This window comes from Procambarus clarkii, chromosome 9, assembly GCF_040958095.1.
Source record: "Procambarus clarkii isolate CNS0578487 chromosome 9, FALCON_Pclarkii_2.0, whole genome shotgun sequence".
In the NCBI taxonomy this organism is placed as follows: domain Eukaryota; kingdom Metazoa; phylum Arthropoda; class Malacostraca; order Decapoda; family Cambaridae; genus Procambarus; species Procambarus clarkii.
The window spans coordinates 10,233,502-10,248,913 of NC_091158.1; the positions used below are offsets into that span (position 1 = coordinate 10,233,502).

Here is a 15,412-nt window from a genome sequence, read left to right on the forward strand (position 1 = left end):
TGAAAATGTAAACAAAAGTAGGAAATGTAAATGTAAACAGACGCAGCCTCGCGTGGAGCAGTGGGCCTCTTCTAGTGTTCTTAAGTTCTGAGAAAAATAGAGCTGAGATATATATGTCTTCAATGGCTTGCTTTAGAAGTACAGAAACACGTTTGTTTTTCTGCAGATCATTAATTATTTATTGATTGTTAATGCGCCTTTTTAATGTGTGGGAACTAGTGCTATTAGAGTTAGATAACCTTTATAAAAGAGAGAGTTTGAAGAGTTGTGTTGGGATAAGACAGGTGTGCCGGGCACGTGTTGACCCCTGACCTCCGATGGAAGGGAGCAGAAATAAACTTTCTCCCCTTCTGACCTCTGAACTCCCAGTGAGACTTTCTAAGGCATTCCCATGGATAGGAGAGATGAGAAGGAGAGGAGGAGGCAAGAAGGGGTGGTAGATAAGACAGGATACATGGAGAGGAAGGCTGAAAGATAAGTACGTGGGAAGGCGAAGATAACCATAAACAGAGGAATAACATTGGAGTAAGAGCTAAGAGGAGTGGAGAGGGTATAGGAGGAATCATGAGCGGAATCACATAAATACTCAGGACCTTGGTCCTAAGTATATGCAGTTACCCTAGTAACTCTCGGATATGAACTCTCGGATATGGGTCATGGCTAAATGGTTACACAGTGTGTGTCAAGAGCTGGTTATGTGATGGTTAATACTCCCCCATCTCGCAGGATGATTAGTCACACAGGGCCATGTGATCAGTATGGCTCGGGTCAGCGTTTGTACTGCCACACTCTTGGGTGCATTTTGAGGATACCCGTGGATCATTACTTTTTATTTTTATTTTGCCCATAAGAGCGAGTTTACAGAGTAGCGTCACTTGTCCTGTGAATGAACATACTCTATAATATTATATTATTATATGTGTACCTAGCTTGAGACACAAGTACAGCAGTAATGCCTTGGGGAGATTGATGTTGTCAAGGGAAATTGATTGACGAGCTTCACAAGATTGTTACTGGCTTAGCAAATTGAACTGAGGAGATCAATTGCTGAAGCCATTATGTGCCTCGGTAACCCTTACCCCCACCACCCACGGGATGGGTATGGGGTGCATATTATGTGACCAGTGAAAATACCACCATAGCAACTTGTACAACACCACACAATAGGAAGACAACTGGGTTGTTCATTGTCACTTGTACCCAGACACAGCTTGGACTACTCGTCTCAAGTGAACAGTCCTCCAATTTGCACCCGCTGATCTTCCTGGTGCAAATTGGGGACCTTATTTAAGAATAGTTGAAGACTATTTAAGAATATATTTATATATTTGACAAAATAATATTTTCCTAACTCAAACAATGTGGGGTTTATTATTTTACTCATTTATAATGTCTCTTAGGTGGGCACAGTCTCTGAGGCAGTGGCACTCTTCCTCTTAATTGTCAACGACATGTATGCTTATGTGGAATTATCCGTGCCGATGTTTACAGTCTTGGGTCATGGCTGAGGACGAGGCTTGGGTCATGGCTGAGGACGAGGCTTGGGTCATGGCTGAGGACGAGGCTTGGGTCATGGTTGAGGACGAGGCTTGGGTCATGGTTGAGGACGAGGTTTGGGTCATGGCTGAGGACGAGGCTTGGGTCATGGCTGAGGACGAGGCTTGGGTCATGGTTGAGGACGAGGTTTGGGTCATGGCTGAGGACGAGGTTTGGGTCATGGCTGAGGACGAGGCTTGGGTCATGGTTGAGGACGAGGCTTGGGTCATGGCTGAGGACGAGGCTTGGGTCATGGCTGAGGACGAGGCTTGGGTCATGGTTGAGGACGAGGCTTGGGTCATGGCTGAGGACGAGGCTTGGGTCATGGCTGAGGACGAGGCTTGGGTCATGGCTGAGGACGAGGCTTGGGTCATGGCTGAGGACGAGGCTTGGGTCATGGTTGAGGACGAGGCTTGGGTCATGGTTGAGGACGAGGCTTGGGTCATGGTTGAGGACGAGGTTTGGGTCATGGCCGAGGACGAGGCTTGGGTCATGGCTGAGGACGAGGCTTAGGTCATGGTTGAGGACGAGGCTTGGGTCATGGCTGAGGACGAGGTTTGGGTCATGGCTGAGGACGAGGCTTGGGTCATGGTTGAGGACGAGGTTTGGGTCATGGCTGAGGACGAGGTTTGGGTCATGGCTGAGGACGAGGCTTGGGTCATGGTTGAGGACGAGGCTTGGGTCATGGCTGAGGACGAGGTTTGGGTCATGGCTGAGGACGAGGCTTGGGTCATAGTTGAGGACGAGGTTTGGGTCATGGCTGAGGACGAGGTTTGGGTCATGGCTGAGGACGAGGCTTGGGTCATGGTTGAGGACGAGGCTTGGGTCATGGCTGAGGACGAGGTTTGGGTCATGGCTGAGGACGAGGCTTGGGTCATGGTTGAGGACGAGGTTTCGGTCATGGCTGAGGACGAGGCATGAGTCATGGCTGAGGACGAGGCTTGGGTCATGGTTGAGGACGAGGTTTGGGTCATGGCTGAGGACGAGGCATGAGTCATGGCCGAGGACGAGGCTTGGGTCATGGCTGAGGACGAGGTTTGGGTCATGGCTGAGGACGAGGTTTGGGTCATGGCTGAGGACGAGGTTTGGGTCATGGCCGAGGACGAGGCTTGGGTCATGGCTGAGGACGAGGTTTGGGTCATGGCTGAGGACGAGGTTTGGGTCATGGCTGAGGACGAGGTTTGGGTCATGGCTGAGGACGAGGCTTGGGTCATGGTTGAGGACGAGGTTTGGGTCATGGTTGAGGACGAGGCTTGGGTCATGGTTGAGGACGAGGTTTGGGTCATGGCTGAGGACGAGGTTTGGGTCATGGCTGAGGACGAGGTTTGGGTCATGGCTGAGGACGAGGTTTGGGTCATGGCTGAGGACGAGGCTTGGGTCATGGCTGAGGACGAGGCTTGGGTCATGGCCGAGGACGAGGCTTGGGTCATGGCCGAGGACGAGGCTTGGGTCATGGCCGAGGACGTGGCTTGGGTCATGGCCGAGGACGAGGCATGAGTCATGTTGAGAGTGAAGACTGGAGTGAGGGAGGACGAAGGCTGGGCGTGTGCGATACTAAGCTGTTACACATGCACCGGCCGGGAGAGACAGTAGACATGACAACACTGTCACGTGTGTATGACTGTCCGCGTGTACTCACCTCGCTCTGCTTGCACCGGTTGAGCTTCAGCTCTTGGGTCATGCTAGACAGCCTTCAGTTGATTTTTGTACTTGATGAGTAACCAAATGGGTTATATCTCGGTAGCACAGTTGGGCTCGTTCTCGACTCACAGTCGGGAATCCTGGGTTCGATTCCCGGGGATGGGGGGGGGGGCAGAAATGGACACATTTCTTATTACTTCCTCCTTTTCCACCTAGCAGTATGTGCTCGGGAGTTAGTCAACTGTTGTGGGTTGCATCTTGGGAAGGTCAGTACTTCAGTCTTGGGGGAGGGGCGACTTCAGTATAAGCCAAACGTGTAATATATATATATATATATATATATATATATATATATATATATATATATATATATATATATATATATATATATATATATATATATATATATATATGACAATGTCAGACCACGGAGGAAAAATGAAACAGGAAATTTCCTTAAGTACTTTCGTATATTAAATACATCTTCAGAAGGTGAAGATACACCTTAAATACACCTTCTGAAGATGTATTTAATATACGAAAGTACTTAAGGAAATTTCCTGTTTCATTTTTCCTCCGTGGTCTGACATTGTCACATTCTTAATCACGTGTTTATTTTCGTGATATACACACATATATATATATATATATATATATATATATATATATATATATATATATATATATATATATATATATATATATATATATATATATATATATGTCGTACCTAGTAGCCAGAACGCACTTCTCAGCCTACTATGCAAGGCCCGATTTGCCTAATAAGCCAAGTTTTCATGAACTAATTGTTTTTCGACTACCTAACCTACCTAACCTAACTTTTTCGGCTACCTAACCTAACGTAACCTATAAAGATAGGTTAGGTTAGGTAGGGTTGGTTAGGTTCGGTCATATATCTACGTTAATTTTAACTCCAATAAAAAAAATTGACCTCATACATAATGAAATGGGTAGCTTTATCATTTCATAAGAAAAAAATTAGAGAAAATATATTAATTTAGGAAAACTTGGCTTATTAGGAAAATCGGGCCTTGCATAGTAGGCCGAGTACGACGTTCTGGCTACTAGGTACAACATATATATATATATATATATATATATATATATATATATATATATATATATATATATATATATATATATATATATATATTAGATGTTATGACGCCTGCTATTGTAAGCTGCATGCATAAAAATACTTGCAAATGAGCGTTACCAAGGCGTGGAGCCAGAAGGCAGAAGACAATAACACCAGACCTAATATCATCCCGAGGGGGATAATGAACAATGTGCCCGGGAACACGGTGGTCAGGGCACACCAGCTGCTGCTGACCATTGTGAGGCAAAGTGTGAACGGTCCCCAAGCACAGATATCACAGTAACTGAGTTACTGACTATGAGTTATCACAGTAACTCTATTACCCCCTCCGCTGTGCTCACAGATGTGCTCTGGGCGACCCCTAGCATGTTCATAGATTTGATGACAATAACTGGGTCCAGAATGAGCCACGAGTGTAGTCGGGTGTTGGTTTGTCATGAAACTTGGCCAGATAAGTTCCATGGCCAACCAACACGTATAGACCATTGCTGGTGCAGTAGTCATGGTACCAGTGTTGGCGGAGAGACCCCTGGCGGCCTCCTGGGTGCGAATCCTCTGAGAGGTCATAGAGTTTATATATATATATATATATATATATATATATATATATATATATATATATATATATATATATATATATATATATATGAAAGAATAATCACAAAAAACTCGTGTTTCATTTATACATGAGTATCCACGAAGGAAGAATTAAACGAGATTTCGGAACTAGGAAGGTTATCCGGCGGTGCTCGGGGGCAGTCTCTCTCTCCCCCCCACCCCTCCCATTACACATGTCTTCTCTTCCCCTCTCCCCACATTTCCCCGTTCCCATTCCCCCTCTCCGTCTATTTTCTTATCTCCCTCCTCTTCCCCCTCACCCCTATATCCCTGCCCTTCTCCTCTCCCCCACCACCCAATGCTTTCCTCCTCTCCTTCTGCTCTCAGAATTTGTTATTAAGCACTGAAACAACTGTATGGCTCTCTCAGGAACTATTACAGTCAGTTCAAACTCTAGGAGAATCATACTATGTATTTTACGCTTCATGAAAATCTGCTGGGGAGGTCTATACATGCTAAGATTTCTTAAAGCATTTAACATAGGCTGACCCCGACCAGCCTGTGTTTGTCCCATGCCCCAGACTATCCCTTCCCCTCCTGCAAATTTTGGTGTGGCTAGCCACAAGCATGTGGCCTCCAAGTTACGACAGACAGATAACTTCACTTATAGTGTACTTGGAGGAGTTCCCGGCAGTGCCTGGGATAGTCTATTTTTCCCATCACTCCCCCATTCCAAGCCTCTTCCTCACCCTTTCCAGACGTTCCCAAAGGCTGGAGGAATGTGACCAGTAGCTGTGGGCAGTTCCCTGGAGCCCGTCGTCATTAAGGGTGGTGCAGGAAGAGCTAGCCAGGCAGCGGCCCACACGCTCAAAACAAAGTAACTCGGGCTCGGCATTTCCCAAGAGTGTGAGGCGCCAGCTCCAGTATTTATTGCTAACATTACGGACGAAAACACCCTGATCAAGCTGGAGATAATAAATGTTTCAACCTGGTAAGGAGGGACGCAGCACTCCACGCTGATTATTTTCCTTCCCTGTACTACTTGTACACTTGTGCTACATTAAGCACCTAAATATACTATTATGTGGACATGGAATTGACTCATGAGAGTGTCCAACAGTGACGCCCACTTGCTCCTCTCCTCTTCTGTTTAATCTTTAAATTAGTCACGGAAAGCCTGTACAGCAAACTGAACATCTTGTACTTGGATGATGGCACCTCAGCTGCTTCCCCTGACTCCCTCCTGGAGGACATCAACCTAAGTCGTGAACGAGGAGGGAATCTAGGACTCATCCTTACCTCTTGTATGTGTATCTTACCTCTAAATAACATCTCCTAACCAACACATTACAGATAAAATAAAAGATGTTTTACCTAGTATGCACATATCCAAACCTAAAGACAACACACTCCCGGGAATTCCTCTTGGAGCGAAAGCAATCGACAACGTCCTTGGTGAGGATCGCTGACCTGACGAGTATGGATGATGGGATTGAAGACATAGATGCTCACGACACACTTTACCTCATCACCATTCCCGACCCTTATACTCAGGTTAATCTATTTTCTGAGATGTTCGCCATAAGGCTAAATGAACGCGATTGATGCTAAAATCACTGTTAAACAAAGTCCTTAATTAATCTTTCTCCCAATAACCCAGAGTGGAAACACGCTTCCCTTCCAGTCAGACTTGGTGTCTTCAAGGAAAGATCCCTAACGCCCAACAAAAAAATCCCATACGTCCAATGTGCTCACCTAGTTGTTCACTTAGTTGTGCTTGCGGGGGTTGAACTCTGGCTCTTTAGTCCTGCCTCTCAACTGTCAATCAACTGGTGTACAGATTCCTGAGCCTACTGGGCTCTATCATATCTTCATTTGAAACTATGTATGGAGTCTGCCTCCACATCACTTCCAAGTGCATTCCATCTGTTCCATTCCATCTGTGTGTGAGAGAGAGAGAGAGAGAGCCCTGAAGGCCTGGTTTATCGCCTCAAGTGATCGTCAAACAGAGATCAATGTTTACCGACCCTTAAACTTACGTTATCTTGCCGGAGCAAAGTTGGAGAATCTGTTAAGTGTGATCTCTGTGTGTGAATCTGTTAAGAATAGTATCTGTATGACAAATAGTGTTTTCCTATCTCAGTGTGGGATTTAGTACACTATACATATATTTTATATATTTTTTTAAATTATATATATATATATATATATATATATATATATATATATATATATATATATATATATATATATATATATATATATATATATATATATATCACAAGAATTTTTACATTTTTGTACAGCCACTATTAAGGGCAAGTTCTTAGTCCAAATATTCCCTGGAATGCGACCCGCCAAATCGGTTAACAACCAGGTACCCATTTTACTGTTCGGTAAACAGAGGCTACAGTTAAGGATTGACGCCCAGTAAATTCTTCCCGGCCAGGATACGAACCCAGTCCAAAACGCTCACGAAACGCCAGGTGAGTGTCTTACCACTACGCCACGGGCACTACCAATGGCATTATATAAATATATATTTATATAATGCATCTTAGATGGGCACAGCTTCTCAGGTAGTGGTATTAGCGAGGCTCCACCTGTGAGAGATTTTCTCTCTTCTCCTTCTTCTTCTCCTCCTCCTGCGTAAGAACCGTAGCGATAAAACAACCTAAATACCTTGGTAATCACCTCTTAAGTAGTTGATGACTGTGTTTAAGATGCAGCCCCGAGAGGCAGCGGAGCGGCCACCACATTCTTACCTCGCCAAGATCAGTAATTTTGTTGCTCTCCTCTCGAGGTGTCGTCCTTTGTCTCTGTAATCTTACAATAATTTATATTTTATCATATAACTTTGTGGGGTAACTTAGGGAAGGAGTGTGTTCTTGTTAGTGTGTCCTTGTCAGTGTGTTCTTGTTAGTGTGTCCTTGACAGTGTGTTCTTGTTAGTGTGTCCTTGTCAGTGTGTTCTTGTTAGTGTGTCCTTGTCAGTGTGTTCTTGTCAGTGTGTTCTTGTTAGTGTGTCCTTGTCAGTGTGTTCTTGTCAGTGTGTTCTTGTTAGTGTGTCCTTGTCAGTGTGTTCTTGTCAGTGTGTTCTTGTTAGTGTGTCCTTGGCAGTGTGTTCTTGTCAGTGTGTTCTTGTTAGTGTGTCCTTGTCAGTGTGTTCTTGTCAGTGTGTTCTTGTTAGTGTGTCCTTGTCAGTGTGTTCTTGTTAGTGTGTTCTTGTTAGTGTGTCCTTGACAGTGTGTCCCTGCCAGTGTGTCCTTGCCAGTGTGTTCTTGTTAGTGTGTCCTTGTTAGTGTGTCCTTGCCAGTGTGTTCTTGTCAGTGTGTTCTTGTCAGTGTGTTCTTGTCAGTGTGTTCTTGTTAGTGTGTCCTTGTCAGTGTGTTCTTGTCAGTGTGTCCCTGCCAGTGTGTCCTTGCCAGTGTGTTCTTGTTAGTGTGTCCTTGTTAGTGTGTCCTTGACAGTGTGTTCTTGTCAGTGTGTCCCTGCCAGTGTGTTCTTGTCAGTGTGTCCTTGTTAGTGTGTCCTTGACTGTGTGTTCTTGTCAGTGTGTCCCTGCCAGTGTGTTCTTGTTAGTGTGTCCTTGTTAGTGTGTCCTTGTCAGTGTGTTCTTGTCAGTGTGTTCTTGTTAGTGTGTCCTTGTCAGTGTGTTCTTGTCAGTGTGTTCTTGTTAGTGTGTCCTTGACAGTGTGTTCTTGTCAGTGTGTCCCTGCTAGTGTGTTCTTGTCAGTGTGTCCTTGTTAGTGTGTCCTTGTCAGTGTGTTCTTGCCAGTGTGTCCTTGCCAGTGTGTTCTTGTCAGTGTGTCCTTGTCAGTGTGTCCTTGTCAGTGTGTCCTTGCCAGTGTGTCCTTGTCAGTGTGTCCTTGTCAGTGTGTCCTTGCCAGTGTGTTCTTGTCAGTGTGTCCTTGTTAGTGTGTCCTTGCCAGTGTGTTCTTGTCAGTGTGTCCTTGTCAGTGTGTCCTTGCCAGTGTGTCCTTGTCAGTGTGTTCTTGTCAGTGTGTCCTTGCCAGTGTGTTCTTGTCAGTGTGTCCTTGTTAGTGTGCCCTTGCCAGTGTGTCCTTGCCAGTGTGTTCTTGTCAGTGTGTCCTTGCCAGTGTGTCCTTGTCAGTGTGTTGTTGTCAGTGTGTTGTTGTCAGTGTGTCCTTGTCAGTGTGTCCTTGTCAGTGTGTTCTTGTCAGTGTGTCCTTGTCAGTGTGATCTTGTCAGTGTGTCCTTGCCAGTGTGTCCTTGTCAGTGTGTCCTTGTCAGTGTGTCCTTGTCAGTGTGTCCTTGCCAGTGTGTCCTTGCCAGTGTGTCATTGCCAGTGTGTCCTTGTCAGTGTTTTCTTGTCAGTGTGTCCTTGTCAGTGTGTCCTTGTCAGTGTGTCCTTGCCAGTGTGTCCTTGCCAGTGTGTCATTGTCAGTGTGTTCTTGTCAGTGTGTTCTTGTCAGTGTGTTCTTGTCAGTGTGTCCTTGCCAGTGTGCCCTTGCCAGTGTGTCCTTGCCAGTGTGTTCTTGTCAGTGTGTCCTTGCCAGTGTGTCCTTGTCAGTGTGTTGTTGTCAGTGTGTTGTTGTCAGTGTGTCCTTGTCAGTGTGTCCTTGTCAGTGTGTTCTTGTCAGTGTGTCCTTGTCAGTGTGATCTTGTCAGTGTGTCCTTGCCAGTGTGTCCTTGTCAGTGTGTCCTTGTCAGTGTGTCCTTGTCAGTGTGTCCTTGCCAGTGTGTCCTTGCCAGTGTGTCATTGCCAGTGTGTCCTTGTCAGTGTTTTCTTGTCAGTGTGTCCTTGTCAGTGTGTCCTTGTCAGTGTGTCCTTGCCAGTGTGTCCTTGCCAGTGTGTCATTGTCAGTGTGTTCTTGTCAGTGTGTTCTTGTCAGTGTGTTCTTGTCAGTGTGTCCTTGCCAGTGTGCCCTTGCCAGTGTGTCCTTGCCAGTGTGTCATTGCCAGTGTGTCCTTGTCAGTGTTTTCTTGTCAGTGTGTCCTTGTCAGTGTGTCCTTGTCAGTGTGTCCTTGTCAGTGTGTCCTTGCCAGTGTGTCATTGTCAGTGTGTCCTTGTCAGTGTGTTCTTGTCAGTGTGTTCTTGTCAGTGTGTCCTTGTCAGTGTGTCTTTGCCAGTGTGTGCATGGAAAGAGAGAAAGGGACAGACAAAGAAATAAGGTAAGTGAATGAGATAAAGGTGAGGAGCAGGTAAGAGAAAGACGAAGGTAAGAATAAGATGAAAGGAAAAAAACTAGGATTTGAATAGACATTGGAAAACTAAACGTCCAGAGATTTTATTAATTTTTTTCCCGATCATTAGTTAGTCATCAGAGCATATTTAAAAAAAATTGAATTTTAAATTTCAAGAATCTAAAGTTGTAGCATTGAAATTTGGAGAATAAAATTGTTTTCAGTAAAGTGAGACTGTGGTGGAGCGCAGTGTTGTGGGAGCTCCGTGGCTCCCACAACCCAACCTACCCACCAGAAGACCCAACCTAAGAGAGGACCCAAAACAGAAAACGAGGCAGTGGATCACTTTAGCGAGCCGCTTCCATTTTCTAGTGCCTTGTATAACTCATACCAGCGAAAAGCGACGTACTTTGTAGGAGGACAGGTTGCTTGCTCGCTCGCTCACTCACTCACTCACTCACTCACTCACTCACTCACTCACTCACTCACTCACTCACTCACTCACTCACTCACTCACTCACTCACTCACTCCACTCACTCACTCACTCACAAAGGGGATCTTACGGCTGAGTGGAAAGCGCTCGGGATTTGTAATCCCGGGTGATGGCGGAAACAAATGGGCAGAGTTTCTTTTACCCTGCTGCACCTGTTCACCTAGCAGTAAATAGGTACCTGGGAGTTAAGACAGCTGTTACGGGCTGCTTCCTGGGGATGTGTGCGGGTGTTAGAGAGAAATATATGTAGTAGATATAATAGAGAAAAATAGATTGGTTAGAAAGGCGGGGTCCAAGAGCTAATAACTCGATTCTGCAGACATAAATAGTAAATACAAATAGTAAATACACACACATACACACACATACACACACACACACACACACACACACACACACATACACATACACACACACACACACACACACACACACACACACACACACACACGATGGGGCCTCGTAGCCTGGTGGATAGCGCGCAGGACTCGTAATTCTGTGGCGCGGGTTCGATTCCCGCACGAGGCAGAAACAAATGGGCAAAGTTTCTTTCACCCTGAATGCCCCTGTTACCTAGCAGTAAATAGGTACCTGGGAGTTAGTCAGCTGTCACGGGCTGCTTCCTGGGGTGTGTGTGTGTGTGGTGTGGAAAAAACAAAACAAAAAAAAAGTAGTTAGTAAACAGTTGATTGACAGTTGAGAGGCAGGCCGAAAGAGCAAAGCTCAACCCCCGTAAAAACACAACTAGTAAACACACACACACACACTGTCTACCGTATTCAAACAGGATTTCCATTTGAGTCAAAAGTCTTGTGTCATTAACTAAGAAAATATGGACGGTAAAGATGCCTGGTAATTAGACGACGCCGGCGTCGTCTACATGTAGGACAGTTCTGGCCAAGATCTTTATCGCGATTGGTCGGTAAGAGAAAGAAAGAGTGGGATTGAGAAAATGAGAAAGAGTAAGTGAGAAAGTGAGAAAGAATGAGAGCGAGAGAGAGATTGATATATGGCATGTATAATTTTTTATTCATATTTTCAATATTGCGGTCTCTTTTTTTTTAATGTTGAGGTGTTATTAGTAGAAAATGTATGCATGTGGGGTTCCCTTATTGGAGAGAGGAGGCTTGTGTGTTGCAACATTTTAGCCCCGAACGTTTGGGTGAATGTTGAAGGTGAAGGCATGACCCGACTGTCTTGAGGGAGCAATGGTGACCTGTCGGGCGTGTAACAAAACGGAGGACCTGGTCGAGGACCGGGCCGCGGGGACGCTAAGCCCCGAAATCATCTCAAGATAACCTCAAGAAGATAACCTGAATGTTAAGGTGTGGGTTATGGAGTGTGCAAGGTTCCGCATGTTTATGTATCCTCATATGATGGATTTCATAATTGTTTCCTTATCATGGAACAATATCAATCTCGTCCACACGGGATTGTGGTGTAGCTCCCCTGGGAGGATGGAAGTGTGAGGCTCGAGGGATGGAAGTGTGAGGCTCGAGGGATGGAAGTGTGAGGCTCGAGGGATGGAAGTGTGAGGCTCGAGGGATGGAAGTGTGAGGCTCGAGGGATGGAAGTGTGAGGCTCGAGGGATGGAAGTGTGAGGCTTGAGGGATGGAAGTGTGAGGCTCGAGGGCTGGAAGTGTGAGGCTCGAGGGATGGAAGTGTGAGGCTTGAGGGATGGAAGTGTGAGGCTCGAGGGCTGGAAGTGTGAGGCTCGAGGGCTGGAAGTGTGAGGCTCGAGGGCTGGAAGTGTGAGGCTCGAGGGCTGGAAGTGTGAGGCTCGAGGGATGGAAGTGTGAGGCTCGAGGGATGGAAGTGTGAGGCTCGAGGGATGGAAGTGTGAGGCTCGAGGGATGGAAGTGTGAGGCTCGAGGGATGGAAGTGTGAGGCTCGAGGGATGGAAGTGTGAGGCTCGAGGGATGGAAGTGTGAGGCTCGAGGGATGGAAGTGTGAGGCTCGAGGGATGGAAGTGTGAGGCTCGAGGGATGGAAGTGTGAGGCTCGAGGGATGGAAGTGTGAGGCTCGAGGGATGGCAGTGTGAGGCTCGAGGGATGGCAGTGTGAGGCTCGAGGGATGGCAGTGTGAGGCTCGAGGGATGGCAGTGTGAGGCTCGAGGGATGGAAGTGTGAGGCTCGAGGGCTGGAAGTGTGAGGCTCGAGGGATGGCAGTGTGAGGCTCGAGGGGTGGAAGTGTGAGGCTCGAGGGATGGAAGTGTGAGGCTCGAGGGATGGAAGTGTGAGGCTCGAGGGATGGAAGTGTGAGGCTCGATGGATGGAAGTGTGAGGCTCGAGGGATGGAAGTGTGAGACTCGAGGGATGGCAGTGTGAGGCTCGAGGGATGGAAGTGTGAGGCTCGAGGGATGGAAGTGTGAGGCTCGAGGGATGGAAGTGTGAGACTCGAGGGATGGAAGTGTGAGGCTCGAGGGATGGAAGTGTGAGGCTCGAGGGATGGAAGTGTGAGGCTCGAGGGATGGAAGTGTGACGCTCGAGGGATGGAAGTGTGAGGCTACACACTCGTGTCCACCCTGGCTGGTGCCTGTATGTCTGTCAATGTTAGTCGGACGTGTCACGCTGCCAGCCATGGTGGGGGGGGGGGCGAAGCATTTTAAAAGAAACAAGTTCTAGTTTCAGCGCCTGTATGTGGCGATCCAGAGGGGAAACGCTTGCTGCGTCCTTTTTTCTTGCCCGGAATCCAATGAACTCCAAGAGACCTTAGACCATTCACTGTGATCACCAAATGTTAACTTTTCAAACTGTCAATTAATCAAAATTAAAAAAAGGGGGAGGGAGATATAGAAGAAAATTCTCCTATATCTATATAAATATATATATAGTTCATCCTTCATTAGGGAGGAGTTATATATCCTCTCGAATGCATGTCCTCTTTTTTTTTCCTCCGAAGTCATGACTTCCCCTTCTCTCAGTTTACCAGTGCGGTGCTACATGTAGGTTACCAATTACAGCTGACGCAGCCAGCCCCTGGGCGTGGAGGATCAGTGCTGAGGCGCCCCACTCTGCCCAGGATACAAACCCGGGTTCTCCTGCTTGAGTGGCGAGGCTGCTAATCACTACGTCACAGAGTACCCCTTCTCCGTGTCCTCGATTTCTTTCATGTATTTAATGCTCTCTCGGGTTCTACATGTACTCTCAGGCCCTACATGTACTCTCAGGTCCTACATGTACTCTCAGGTCCTACATGTACTCTCAGGTCCTACATGTACTCTCAGGTTCTACATGTACTCTCAGGTCCTACATGTACTCTCAGGTCCTACATGTACTCTCAGGCCCTACATGTACTCTCAGGTTCTACATGTACTCTCAGGTGCTACATGTACTCTCAGGTCCTACATGTACTCTCAAGTCCTACATGTACTCTCAGGCCCTACATGTACTCTCAGGTTCTACATGTACTCTCAGGTCCTACATGTACTCTCAGGTTCTACATGTACTCTCAGGTCCTACATGTACTCTCAGGTCCTACATGTACTCTCAGGTCCTACATGTACTCTCAGGTTCTACATGTACTCTCATGTTCTACATGTACTCTCAGGTCCTACATGTACTCTCAGGTCCTACATGTACTCTCAAGTCCTACATGTACTCTCAGGCCCTACATGTACTCTCATGTTCTACATGTACTCTCAGGTCCTACATGTACTCTCAGGTCCTACATGTATTCTTAGGTCCTACATGTACTCTCAGGTCCTACATGTACTCTCATATCTGTTATAACATTGCTGTTTATAGTTATCTTAATGTTAAGGGAAACTTTGTGCTGGAGATGTTATCATGATTCCCGTGTGAACATTGACTGTTATCATCATTTTATTATTAATTATAATTACTAGTTTCCGTTCACCGGAAATGATCATTATGACAATGAACGGATGATTCTGACAATAGAGGCTTGTGGTCCATTGTTCTCACGGGTCTCGATATCCAACGGATTTTCTGTGTTTTGCAGAGGCGCTGACTTTTAACAATTTTGGGAATATGTAAGCGGGAAGATCCAGGTATGGCGGCTCTCATTGGTTCACTCGCGTGACGTCATTGCAAGAAATCAATGACGAGGGGTTCTGTGATTGGTTCATTTGTCTGCCGAGTTACCAATCGTCCTCGGGGAAATTTTCTTAGCTCTGTCTCGCACATATATTTTATTGGTAGGAAAAAATGTAGTAAAATATGATATGGTTTATTCGTTTCTCTCTCTGCTTCACTGCGTATTGAGCCGAACCTTGCAAGGTATATATATATAATGTATTTGTTATGTCTGCCAGCGGCTGTCGGCTTGTTGGTCAGTGTTATAACTATTACATTATTCAAACCTCCTAAGTTAGTTTTTTTATTTTTTGTGCTGTTGCTTTTGGTCAAAGGTCAAAGGTCACGAAACGTATGGTGTGGAGGTCAAACTGTTACAACAGAAGCTTATCACACAAACACACACACTAGCACGCACGCACACCTGATGCTTCTGTTCACCTAACAGTAAGTAGGTATCTGGGAGTTAGTTGCTACTGGCTGCATCCTGGAGATGTGTGTGTGTGTGAGATACAAGGAGATCAGTCATCCTGTATCTGGCTATGTTGTGTCCCACTGTCATAACGTAAATTACAGGATGCTACAAGATGTGTATGTGAACAACAAGCAGCTGTTGCAAGATTACCCCGAGGTCAAAGCTTTCGTGAGAGAGGTCACACTTCCATGCCGGGCCGGAGAGTTGACCCGGGCCTCAGGCGAACACGGGGTGTCTGTCAGTGTTGACCCAGGCGGGTGACCTTGACATGTTGGTCACGCTACACGCTCGAGGTAACCACGTGCTTCTGGGCCTCAGGTACTCTGGAGGGGGCATGTCTGACGGTGGCATGCGGAGGCGTGGCCGACAAGGAGGGGGGCGTGGCAGACCGTGACGAGGTGAGG

The 15,412-nt window shown here is 46.4% G+C and overlaps 4 protein-coding genes across 4 annotated transcripts in view; 3 read left to right on the plus strand and 1 right to left on the minus strand.

Moving 5' to 3' along the window:
- cib (thymosin beta cib) overlaps positions 1-15,412 on the plus strand; it is a 299,505-nt gene that overhangs the window by 76,124 nt on the left and 207,969 nt on the right. The window lies entirely within an intron of this gene.
- On the plus strand, positions 1,501-2,049 carry LOC138362796 (uncharacterized). The gene has a single exon (XM_069321356.1). The coding sequence runs from the start codon at positions 1,501-1,503 to the stop codon at positions 2,047-2,049; it is 549 nt and encodes a 182-aa protein (XP_069177457.1).
- Positions 2,533-3,033, plus strand: LOC138362797 (uncharacterized). The gene has a single exon (XM_069321357.1). It carries the CDS (start codon positions 2,533-2,535, stop codon positions 3,031-3,033), a length of 501 nt encoding a protein of 166 aa, XP_069177458.1.
- LOC138362798 (uncharacterized) lies at positions 11,866-13,077 on the minus strand. Its single transcript, XM_069321358.1, has one exon. The coding sequence runs from the start codon at positions 13,075-13,077 to the stop codon at positions 11,866-11,868; it is 1,212 nt and encodes a 403-aa protein (XP_069177459.1).